Raw genomic sequence first — 11208 nt, 5'->3', positions numbered from 1 at the left:
AAGCACAGTTTGTCAAGAGACGAAAGTAAACACGGGAGCACTTAATCAGGTTAATCATTGTCCTGCAGGGAGCTCCATTTTATGGTGAGTGAACGTGAAGTGAAGGAGCTAAGAATTCAGGTCAAGTCAATAAGAGAAGCGGAACGAGTAAACAAATGAGAGGAAGAAATGATTGAGAATGAGCTGAAGGCAGGACGCTGCTGTAACAATGGTTTTCCTGTTAATTGGGAGAGCAGTTCAAAAAAGGCAACTGACCATCAGAGACTGCTTACTTTTTGACGTGTGGAAAACGTGCAAAAATCTACACAGACAGTGACCTGAGCCCGGGATTGAACCGAGGAGACTGGAGCTGTGAGGTTGTGATGTTGGCCACTGCAGGACTGTGCCGCCCAAATCAGTAATCTCTCCACCATCGTGTGATATATTTCTTTCTTGTTTCTGCTTAAACTTCTACCAGAGCAGGAACTCTGTGGCTATATAATGAGGACACACCTTGAGGTGAATGAATGGATGGAAGAATGGATGATGGCTAGATGGATGGATGGATGATGGTTTAGTGAGTGAATGATATTAGATGTGACAGCCCGTGAATTAAATTTAAGTTGAGTAAGTGAAAGAGTGAGTGAATGACTGAATTCATGTGACAGCATGTGAGTTGAATTGAAACTCAGTGAGTGAATGAATGGGTGAGTTACTGAGTGGTTGTGGAGTGAATGAATGCCTGAATTGACAAAGAGTGTAAATGGACGAGTGAATGGAATGGCGAGTCATAGAGTAGTGAATGAAAGAGTGAATTAGTGACAGTGTTGGAGGCTGAATTTAAGCTAAGTGAGTGAATGAATGGGTGAGTTACTGAGTGACTGAACTGAGTGAATTGGCATGAAAGTCTGTGAGGTTAAACTAAGCTGTGTGTGTAAATGGATGAGTGAATGATGAGTTATAGAGGGGTGAGTGAAAGAGTAAATTGCTGACAGTGTATGAAGTTGAATGAGTGAGTGAGTGAATCAATGGGTGAGTTACTGAGTGACCGTGGAGTGAGTGAATGAGTGAATTATTGACAGTGTTTGAGGTTGAATGAGTGAGTGAGTGAATGAATGGGTGAATTATTGACTGTGGAGTGAGTGAAAGAGTTAATTATTGATGGTGTTTGAGGTTGAATGAATGAGTGAGTGCGTTAATGAATGGGTGAGCTACTGAGTGATTGTGGAGTGAGTGAATGAATTAGTGAAAGAGTGAATTACTGATGGTGTTTGAGGTTGGATGAGTGAGTGAGTGAATGAATGGGTGAGTGTGATTGTAGAGTGAGTGAATGAATGGGTGAGTTACTGAGTGACCGTGGAGTGAGTGAATGAGTGTATTTTTTATTAGTGAGTGAGTGAGTGAGTGAATGAGTGAATGAATGGGTGATGTACTGAGTGGCTGTGGAGTGAGTGAATGAGTGAATGAATGGGTGAGTTACTGAGTGGCTGTGGAGTGAGTGAGTGAGTGAATGAATGGGTAAGTTACTGAGTGATTGTGGAGTGAGTGAGTGAATGAGTGAATGAATGGGTAAGTTACTGAGTGATTGTGGAGTGAGTGAAAGCCTGAACTGATGTGTCAGCCTGTGAGTTGAATTTAAAGTGAGTGAATGAATGAATGAGTAAGTTACTAAGAGTGAACGGAGAGTGAATGCCTAAATTGGCATGACAGCCTGTGAGGTTAAACTAAACTCTGTGTGTGTAAACGTGTGAGTGAATGGTGAGTTACAGAGGAGTGAGTGAAAGAGTGAATTATTGACGGTGTTTGAGGTTGAATGAGTGAGTGAATGGATGAACAGATGGTGCAATCAGGTGCGTATTTGTGTGGCAGGTTGTGAGTGGGTTTAGGTGAGTGTGAGGTCAAATGCATATAAGTGAATGGGTGAGTTAGTGAGTAAATTAGGCGGAAATGAGTAAACAAGTGTGTGAATGAGTGAAACAAAGTGTATGAAGTGAAATGAATTTTACTGAACACATGTTGGGTGAATGAGTGAACGAGCCTGGGAGTCTGAATGAGACAGATGGTGAGTCTGAGTGAATATGAGACTGAGTAAATGATTGAATAATGTGTGAAGGGAAATGCATGCAAGTGAGTAAATGAATGAATGAGTGAATGAATGTATGAGTTTGGGTTATTCTGTGCTGAGTGAATGAATGACGTGTTATTGAGTGACATTAAAGAGGGAATCAGACTGAATAAAGTTTATGGGAGTGAATTTTGGAGTGAGTGGGTGAATGAATGAATGAGTAAGTGAAACGATGTGCATTGTTCTTTCGATGTATGAAAGCGTACGTGAATAAAATGTGTGAATGGGTTTCTGGGTGTGAATTTTGGGCAAGTGAGTGAACTGGAGTGACAGGTTGAATGAGCGAGCTCGTGAATGAATGAGTAATTGTGAATTTGAGGAATTATGATGCCGAGTCTGTGAGCAAGTGAATGAATGAGGGAGTGAGTTATAATAGAGTTTTACTTCTGTAGAGTTGGAATAGAATCCAATTAGTGATTGGGTTTAGTGAACAGGACTGCTTGTAGTGCACTAATAAAAATATATAACAGTGAAATGAAAGTGTGCTCTCTCTCTCTCTCTCACACACACACACACACACACACACACACACACACACACACACGCAGAACAAACAGTTCCAGCAACTAGAGGTCCTTGAATACTACTGTGTAAACTATTGTGTGCCATATACATGTGTGTGTGTGTGTGTGTGTGTGTGTGTGTGTGTGTGTGTGTCCTATGTCAATGCTGTTCTATTGGTTCTTGAGATGGTGCAAATGGAAACGCACGTTAGTTTATCAGGTAAACATTATGCATTTCAACATAAGTACTCTGTCAGAAACCTTCTGCTTACACACACACACACACACACACACACACACACACACAATCCCATACGCATTTTTTTTTTGTCTCCCCACACACATACCCCCGCACCCAAAACAAACACACACACCTTCGGCCCATGTGGGGGTTCTGTGGCCTGAACAGAAAAGAAAACTTGAAGGAAGGGAAGCGTTTGCACGTCTTTCAAAGAGACAGCGTTACTATTTGCTCAGCTTTGTAGCTTCATACGCTCACTGCTGGTTCACATTCGCACAATATTGACACTCGCACACCGTCTCTGCTCCTGCTGGCAGGCACTCGGGTCGCCTCACGACTTGAAAGTGTGTATTACATTACTCTACATTACTCTACAGCTTAGCTTAGCATAAATTCCATCGTGCTCAACGTGGACTGATGCTAGCTTAGCTGGTCCATGCTAGGTAACTAGCTGTGAAGTTTTTTGTTTTTTTTTGTTTTTTAGATGAGAGGCTATTGGGGAGCACGGCTTTGACAACTTTTTTTTTCCTTTCCCCTCCACAACACACTTTTATTTTTTAAAGGCCATTTTCTCTCAGCCATTTCTCATCCAATACTTATTTTATTATAGCTGCAGAGCTAGCACGTGTGAAGAGTTCTTCCGAAACAGAAAAGTCAACAAACTTAAAAACAAACTTCTAAACATTGCTTTGTTTTGTGGAACATTTTCAGAACAGTATGAGATTCCAAAAAAAAAAAAAAGTTTGAAACACTATCCATCCATCAAGCGATTTCAGCAAGTGATAGAGGAAAAGCGGCCATTTTGTTTTTCCTGTTCAAACTGAATCGCAGCACAGTGGAATACAGGGTAAAGGATGCTGTAGTTTTCGTCTTCGGCCTCAACTGAAGTAAATTTATTGAAGCGGGCAATGCAGATTTAAAAAAAAAAAAAAGTCTAACCTTATGTAATAACCCTGAGAAATAAATGGATGCGAGTGTGTTTAGTTAAGTATTTAATTTCATCATCAACTTCAGCTTTTCTCTTTATACACACAACCATTATGAGGAAACGTACGAGTGGCAAGTAGGGAGTCAAAGGCCACGAGCGTCATTTAGTACGTGTTAGGATTTTGCATAAATATTCACGAGACCACACACACACACACACACACACACACACACACACAAACACACAAACACACATACTGGTTGAGAACATCGTGTCCTTCACTGGTTCTGCCTCTCGCTCACCGCAACACCAGGGCGAGAAAGACTGAGAGCGAGAGAGCACAAACAAGCATTTTGCCAGCTGTTCAGAACACTCCACCCTGTAGAAGAGCTGAGAGAGTCCAGAAGCTCAATCAAAAAGGTGTTTATTATGCCATAAAAAGAAAGAGAGACAGACAGAGAGAGAGAGTATACGTTCAATGAATCTGATACAAGACCGATTCATGTAACAGACTGACCTACAAATCGCAGATTTCGGAGGATCTACTTCTTACTGCTAAAGGATCACATCAAACAAATAAAGGAGGAGTGAAGGCAGGGTTAAACGAGGTTACTGGACTGCAGGTGCAGCATAAAACAGCCTCAGACCAGTTTATCCTCGAGTGCCAGGAAATCAGAAACTAGAACCTTGAGGGTGTGATAAAGGGAAACATACAGGGTCACGGCAACCTCAGAAATATAATAAAGAATAAATATACGTGTGCAGACGGTCAACAAGTACAAACTGAAGTCAAAACAGAAAATTAAAAACGGAGGAACACGAGATACAGAATTTTGAACACTGTTAATAAGAGACCGGATAAACTATACGTAAACATCCGACCAACAGGAATTAGCCATGGTTACATCCGAATTTATCGCAAATATCGCACTAAACCTTTGCGACTCAAACACCGTTTCCATCTCACGTGTTCGAGAGAGCAAACACGTCACTTCCGGGGGAAACTGGCGCAAGTTATGAATACTACTTCTTTTTTTTAGCCAATTATCCAATCACATGATTTGTTGAGGCAAAGTCACGTGACTTTTTAATAGGCGCATCGAGGAATTTATTCAGTAAATGCGTTTCCATCGCCGTTTATGCGTACGTCTTCTTATCGTATGAAAACAATTACCCGCCACAATTGAGTGCATGTGTGTGTGTTTTTTTTTTAAAATTATGCAGATTTTGTTCACATCTAGGTTAATTGATTTCGCGATGTCCCAAAATTCGCATATAAATATGTGGACGGAAACATAGCTAATGGTCGTCACGTTCTTCGTGTACAATCGGTATTCCATGCTCGACCCTAAAAACACCTAGGGAATGAATTTTCCGCCATCTTGTCGGACTGAGACATCACGTGTTATTGGAATTAGAGTAAAGAACACTATTTCCAGGCTGAAATGTTGCACAGCTTGAAAAAAAGCTGAGCTTGCGCCGTGGAACATTTTTAGTGGTTGTGATGGGTTCTTCATTCATTCATTCACTCATCCATCTTCAGCAACCACTTGGAAGGCTCCACGAGGCTGCTTTCATGTGGCGTCGTAATCACGGCAAATACGAGTTCCCAACCTAAAAGTCGTAATTACAAACGGAGGCCTCGGAAACTATTTTCGATCCTCGAGTTTCTGATCTTTACTCTCGCGCCAAGGCAGAGTAAATGAAGTACATCTTCTACATGCAGTTCACTCTCATCATCACTGATTTGAATCATCATGGATGAACCCATAGACCTTTCATCTTTCATCATCGCAAAGGAAAGAAAAGTTTCAGCAGTTGCTGGGTGCGTTAAGTACTTTGTTTTTGAGGAAATGTTAGAAAAATATATATATTTTTAAATAATTGGTCTATCTAACTAGATAATGTTAGCGGTGCAGTTTGTACACTGGGAAAATGGAGAATCTGAGGAACATGTGTAGGTAGAATCACACACACACACTTTATTTACAGTATTTTAACATACTAAGATGTTTCATTTTGGGGTTATGATTTTTTTAAATTATTATTATATATCACCGTTTCAGTGGTTGGTGATTGTTTGATAATTATTGTAGTCACTTATTAGCAGACATCAGACTTATAAGTGGACTTTTTTTTCCCACTTATAGTGGAAATCAGACTAGTCCACTAGCTACACAGTGCATGACTCAACAGCAACTCGAGGAGCCAGTGAAGGCACCATCAGGTCACCCGGTCACTATGGGGTATGGTGTAGCTGGGCTGTTATTGTGTACGGTTCTGGCAAGAATTTAAAAGAATTCAACTAGTGATATTTTTTCATTGAACACCCTCAATCGTTTAGTAAAAACAAATAAACAAACAAATAAACACTGCAGTAAATCAATTAAAAAGTTTAAAAGTCTAATTTCCCTCACGTGTATCCGCTCCAGGCCTGATGGGGGCGCTAATCACCCCTCGCTCCGACAAAACAGCCGAAGAACAACATTGAGGCTCTTTTCCAAATGGATACTCACTCCCTACGTAGGCACACTGTCTACTGTGTTCAATACCACTGGTACGTAGTGCACTCTGTTTATAATAACACGCAGCCATTTGGGATTCAAGCGTTTTGTAGTAGCGGCATCAAAGCTGCCGTGTCCCGTAATGTCCTTTAGCGATGTCTACAGCCTCTAAAGTGGTTCTCGGGTTATCCGTGGTACTGACCGTGGGCACCGTAGCGGGAGTGCACATCAAGCAGAATTGGGACAGACAGGTATGATGACCAAGGGATGTTAGCAGAGCTAGCTAGCGGCTAGGTTAATGTGTTAATGTTGCAGCCGTGCTTTTAGCTAGCAAGCTAACATAAAGGAGAATGATGTGAGGCGTTATTTTAAAGAAAAGAACGAGAATGTAACATTAAGCACTCTAACGAAGCCTGTTTGAGGAAAATATATACACACATATGTAAATAACATACATACATACATACACAGTACACATGTGGTGTATAGATTATTTGAATAGGGTATACACTGGTCACGTGATGTGAACAAGCCACGCCCACGCAACACCTATTCATCTAGGTAACTATTCTTACAAACATGATGGAAGGGTATATATACACCTACATAATGAGTTACATCAGACCTGTTCGGGGGGAAAATCTGGAAGACCGACCTATCAAGCGATCTCTTGGTGCTTTGGTGTGACTTTTGGTTCGCAGAGGCTGCGAGAAGGAGTGCTGCGAGACCTGGAGCGTGTGGAGAGGAAGCTCGAGAACCAGCGAGCCCTCGAGGAGCAGATCCGCCTGACCACGGAGCTCGTGGCACACCGAGAGCGACAGGAAGCCGGCGAGACGGCCGGCAGCAATTGAGGTTCCTGAACAGGTAGCGTTATTATTGGGTGTTTTCCATGGAAGAGATTCCATATTGTCAGTCACTCTCAAAATGTCAAAGGGGTGGAGCTGGACCGACTGATCCGACTCCTCCTATAACCCATAATCCCTAACTCACATACCCACGACATACTTATCCGGCTTGTCTCTATGGCTCGGCTCCACCCACTCGTCGTGTTTGTTTTTCTTACCGCAGAGGGAGAAATGGACGGACTGGAGAAGCGTGGCGTGCTGGGACAGGACGAGGAGGCGATGTGCACGTCGGCCTCTGACGGCCTGGAGGAGGGCGAGGTGGAGGGCGAGACTCTGCTTATCGTCGAATCGGAGGACCAGGCGTCCGTGGACCTCTCGCACGACCAGAGCGGCGACTCGCTGACCAGCGACCCGGGCGAGGACGCCGAGGGCACCTGGAGCGAGGACACGGCCTTGTACTGCGAAAAGTGCCGCAAGTGGATCCCCACTGGTGAGACAGGACCTTTTCCGGTTTCAGGAAGATTTCCGCAGTTAGTCGTGAGATTCCAGGCTTAGTCGTGTTTCTTTTCCTTAACCAGATCTCAGTATAGACGTTTTCTTGAGGTAGATTGTCCCCGAGAAACACGATGACTTGTTAGTCTTTTCCTCTCTTGTCATTGGTCGGTTTTCGGTCGGTCCAGCCCAGCTTCACGGAGAGCAGCCCAGCTACCTGAAAGGAGACAACTTCTTTAAGTTCGTCTGCTCTGACTGTTCCGACGACGGCAAGGAGAGCTTCGAAAGGATGCGCCTCACCTGGCAGCAGGTATTTTTGATATTATTATCCCCAAATTTAGTATGATGATATCCTAATGCTGTATAGAAACACCGTGTGTGTGTGTGTGTGTGTGTGTGTGTAGGTGGTGATGCTCGCCATGTATAACCTGTCTTTGGAGGGTACAGGGCGGCAAGGCTACTTCCGCTGGAAGGAGGATATCTGTGCTTTCATCAGCCGACACTGGACATTTCTACTTGGCAGCAGGTCAGCGAGAGAGACGGCACACACACACACACACACACACACACACACACGCGCTATATTTAGGCTGGTGTCTTGAGGGGCCTTGCAGCTCCCTAAGAACGGAAAGTCAGTTTACCCGTTACGTTCTTCATGTAGTACGACAGAATATAGTTTTTTTTTTGGGGGGGAGCAGGAAGAAGACGTCGACGTGGTGGAGCACAGTGGCTGGTTGTTTGTCCGTAGGCAGCCCGACGTTCTTCCGTTCGGGAGCGCAGGAGTTTGGCGAGCCTGGCTGGTGGAAGCTGGTCCAAAACCGACCTCCGACCCTCAGACCAGACGGAGACAAGGCCTCCGGTTCATCCCTCAAGGCCAAAGGTAGAATTTTCGATCGAGTCGGATTTATTATAATTATTTTCCGTCCATTTAAAATAAAATTTTTTTTTAGTCTTTAAGTTCTGCACTCCACGTTTTATTCCAGCCACGTCGAAGCCACCGCCAGACCCCACCATTACAGTGGAGGGGCTGCGAAAGCGTGGAGGCCGCAGCGCAGTGGAGAGCGCCATGCGGCTGAAAGAGAAGCGCTCGCGCACGCAGGAAGCCAAAGAGATCCGGCGGGCTCAGAGAGAGGCCGCGTCTTCGGTGCCGCTCAGGCCGACCGCACGCTCTTTCGCGCTGGAGAGGGGCGAGGTGGTGGACTTCGCCTCGCTGAGCTCATCAGACCGGACGTCACCGTCGCCGTCACCCTCGCCCGATTTCTCCGCACCCGGCACGCCGGCCTCGCACTCGGCCACGCCCAGCCTGCTGTCGGAGGCGGACCTCGTCCCGGACGCCATGCCTCCTCAGGCGCTCTTTCATGGTGAGTAATGGACGATAAATATACTCGCACATTTTGTTTGTAGAATTTTACTAACATTTTTTTTTATGTTCGACTCCCCCCCTAGACGACGAAGAACTGGATGGCGATGGTGCGATTGACCCAGGAATCGAGTACGCGCCCCCGCCCAGAGGCGCTGCAGGCCCAGTTTTCACGCGCAAAAAGCAGGAGCTCATTAAGCAGGAGCCGGAGAGCGAGGACGACGCAGAGGACGGCAGAGACAACGGCAGGAAGGAGAAAGACGAGCGCAGGAAGGACAAAGGCGACGTAGGCCCAGCGCCGACGCCCTGCTACGCACCTCTCAGCCTGTATGAGGAGCGTGTGCTGCTGCGCAGGCTGGAAGCATGTCCCCAAGCGTTGGCCGTCACGCCGCAGGCCAATCGGCTGCGCCGCAAACTCCTGGTGCGACAGGCTAAGCGTGAGCGAGGGCTCCCCCTGCTGGACGTCGACCAGGCCGTCAGCGCCGCCCTCAGCTTGGTCGGGGGCGTGTACGGAGCGCAGGTGTCCACGGTCAGCGATACGGCCAAGTACAGGACGAACAGCCAGGACCTGCGCATTCTCGACCGCTTTCAGGTAACGCACAGCTTCGTGGAAATCTCTCTCTCTCGGATTAAAACACAAACTACACTCCACACAAGCCACCTGTCGTGTCGAGTGTTATTTGGCCTGTAGGTGTTATACAAGGCCCGGTTTATCTTCCAGGTCACGTCCTCCAGCAGGAAGGGTTTCCACCGGTCCGACGTCTCCTTCTGGCACAGACTCATGGGCTCTGACGCCTGCATGGACCAAGAAATCAAGAGCCCTTACACGGCCCGAACTCTCAAACCTTATATAAGGTACGCCGGCTAAACGACAAATAAACGGACAATCCCAAACCCTGTTCACGTCACTGATTTAGCGATACCTGTCGATACAGGCGATTGCTGTGTAAAATTTTATTTTTTTTAAAATCAGGGATCCTAACGAGACTTAAAATCATGGTTCGGGTTTTATATTTCCAAAGCGAGTGTCTGTCTCTCCGGTCCAATAAGTGTGTTATGTAGGCGTACTGTGTAGACAGTTATGCAAGTGTTCTCTGTAATAGGGTTTGTTAAGTACAGAGGTGTTTAACGCGCGTGTGTGTGTGGGTGGATGCAGGAGAGACTACGAGACGAGGCCGCTGAAGATGAGCCTGCTGGCTGAGATTCGCGCGCACCCGCACAGGAACGACCCGTCCTGGGTTCCAGAGCCTGAATCACCCATAGACTACTGCTACGTCCGACCAAACCACATCCCCTCCGTCAACTCCATGTGTCACGATATGTTTTGGCCCGGTAAGCCATCCGAGATATATATATCTATATATATATAGTGCTCAAATATTGAACTTTTGCTCAGCGGTGAACATTCTGTGCAAGAAGCTTTGAGAGTTTGTATTTGGTAGTGTAAATACGTGAGTAAGTATGTGCACCCCTGTCCATAGCCTTAACTAAAGTTCCTGCTGGTGTAATGTGTGTGTGTGTGTGTGTGTGTGTGAGAAGGTGTGGACCTGTCTGAGTGCCTGCAGTACCCAGACTTCAGCGTCGTGGTGCTGTACAAGAAAGTGGTGATCGGCTTCGGCTTCATGGTGCCGGACGTCAAATATAACGAAGCCTACATCTCCTTCCTGCTGGTGCATCCCGAGTGGAGGAGAGCCGGGATCGCCACTTTCATGATTTACCATCTGATTCAGGTGAAACTACGACCGTTACTAAACGCTCGTAAAAAAAAGCTCGCGTTTTGTGTTTTTTTCTTCCCCCGTAACACATCCGTGATATAAAAACGATGTCTCGTTTCCACGCAGACGTGCATGGGGAAGGACGTCACCCTTCACGTGTCCGCCAGCAACCCGGCCATGCTGCTGTACCAGAAGTTCGGCTTTAAGGCCGAGGAATACATCTTGGACTTCTACGATAAATATTACCCGGTGGACAGTAAAGAGTGCCGTCACGCGTTCTTCCTGCGGCTGAGGCGCTAAACAGCGGACCGGGCTCGTCTCTGTAGGACGGGTTCAGGATGTATCCGGATTAGAGCAGAGTTTTGAGACAGGATTGTGTGTAAACGTGTTGTCATTTAAGTGTACGTGTATGTCAGTGTATTCACAGCCTAAACGTTTTCCACGTATGTGTATATATATATATATATATATATATTTTTTGTTGTTGCAAAAAATAAATGCCTGCTGATGATTGCA

General features: G+C 45.7%; 2 protein-coding genes across 2 annotated transcripts; both read left to right on the top strand.

The window, feature by feature from the left end:
- Positions 1 to 6185: 6185 nt before the first annotated feature.
- LOC128602683 (protein PET117 homolog, mitochondrial) lies at positions 6186 to 7131 on the top strand. The gene is made up of 2 exons (XM_053616626.1): positions 6186 to 6531; positions 6982 to 7131. Exons 1-2 carry the CDS (start codon positions 6436 to 6438, stop codon positions 7129 to 7131), a joined length of 246 nt encoding a protein of 81 aa, XP_053472601.1. The 5' UTR covers positions 6186 to 6435.
- A 225-nt stretch (positions 7132 to 7356) lies between these two features.
- On the top strand, positions 7357 to 11204 carry kat14 (lysine acetyltransferase 14). Its single transcript, XM_053616623.1, has 10 exons — positions 7357 to 7615; positions 7806 to 7927; positions 8022 to 8143; positions 8316 to 8497; positions 8601 to 8978; positions 9064 to 9569; positions 9699 to 9832; positions 10134 to 10309; positions 10517 to 10707; positions 10819 to 11204. Exons 1-10 carry the CDS (start codon positions 7357 to 7359, stop codon positions 10990 to 10992), a joined length of 2244 nt encoding a protein of 747 aa, XP_053472598.1. The 3' UTR covers positions 10993 to 11204.
- The last annotated feature ends 4 nt before the right edge of the window (positions 11205 to 11208 follow it).

Source organism: Ictalurus furcatus, chromosome 27 (assembly GCF_023375685.1).
Source record: "Ictalurus furcatus strain D&B chromosome 27, Billie_1.0, whole genome shotgun sequence".
NCBI classification, from domain to species: domain Eukaryota; kingdom Metazoa; phylum Chordata; class Actinopteri; order Siluriformes; family Ictaluridae; genus Ictalurus; species Ictalurus furcatus.
Note: the sequence above shows the minus strand (reverse complement) of the source record. Positions and strands in the feature narration are given on the sequence as shown.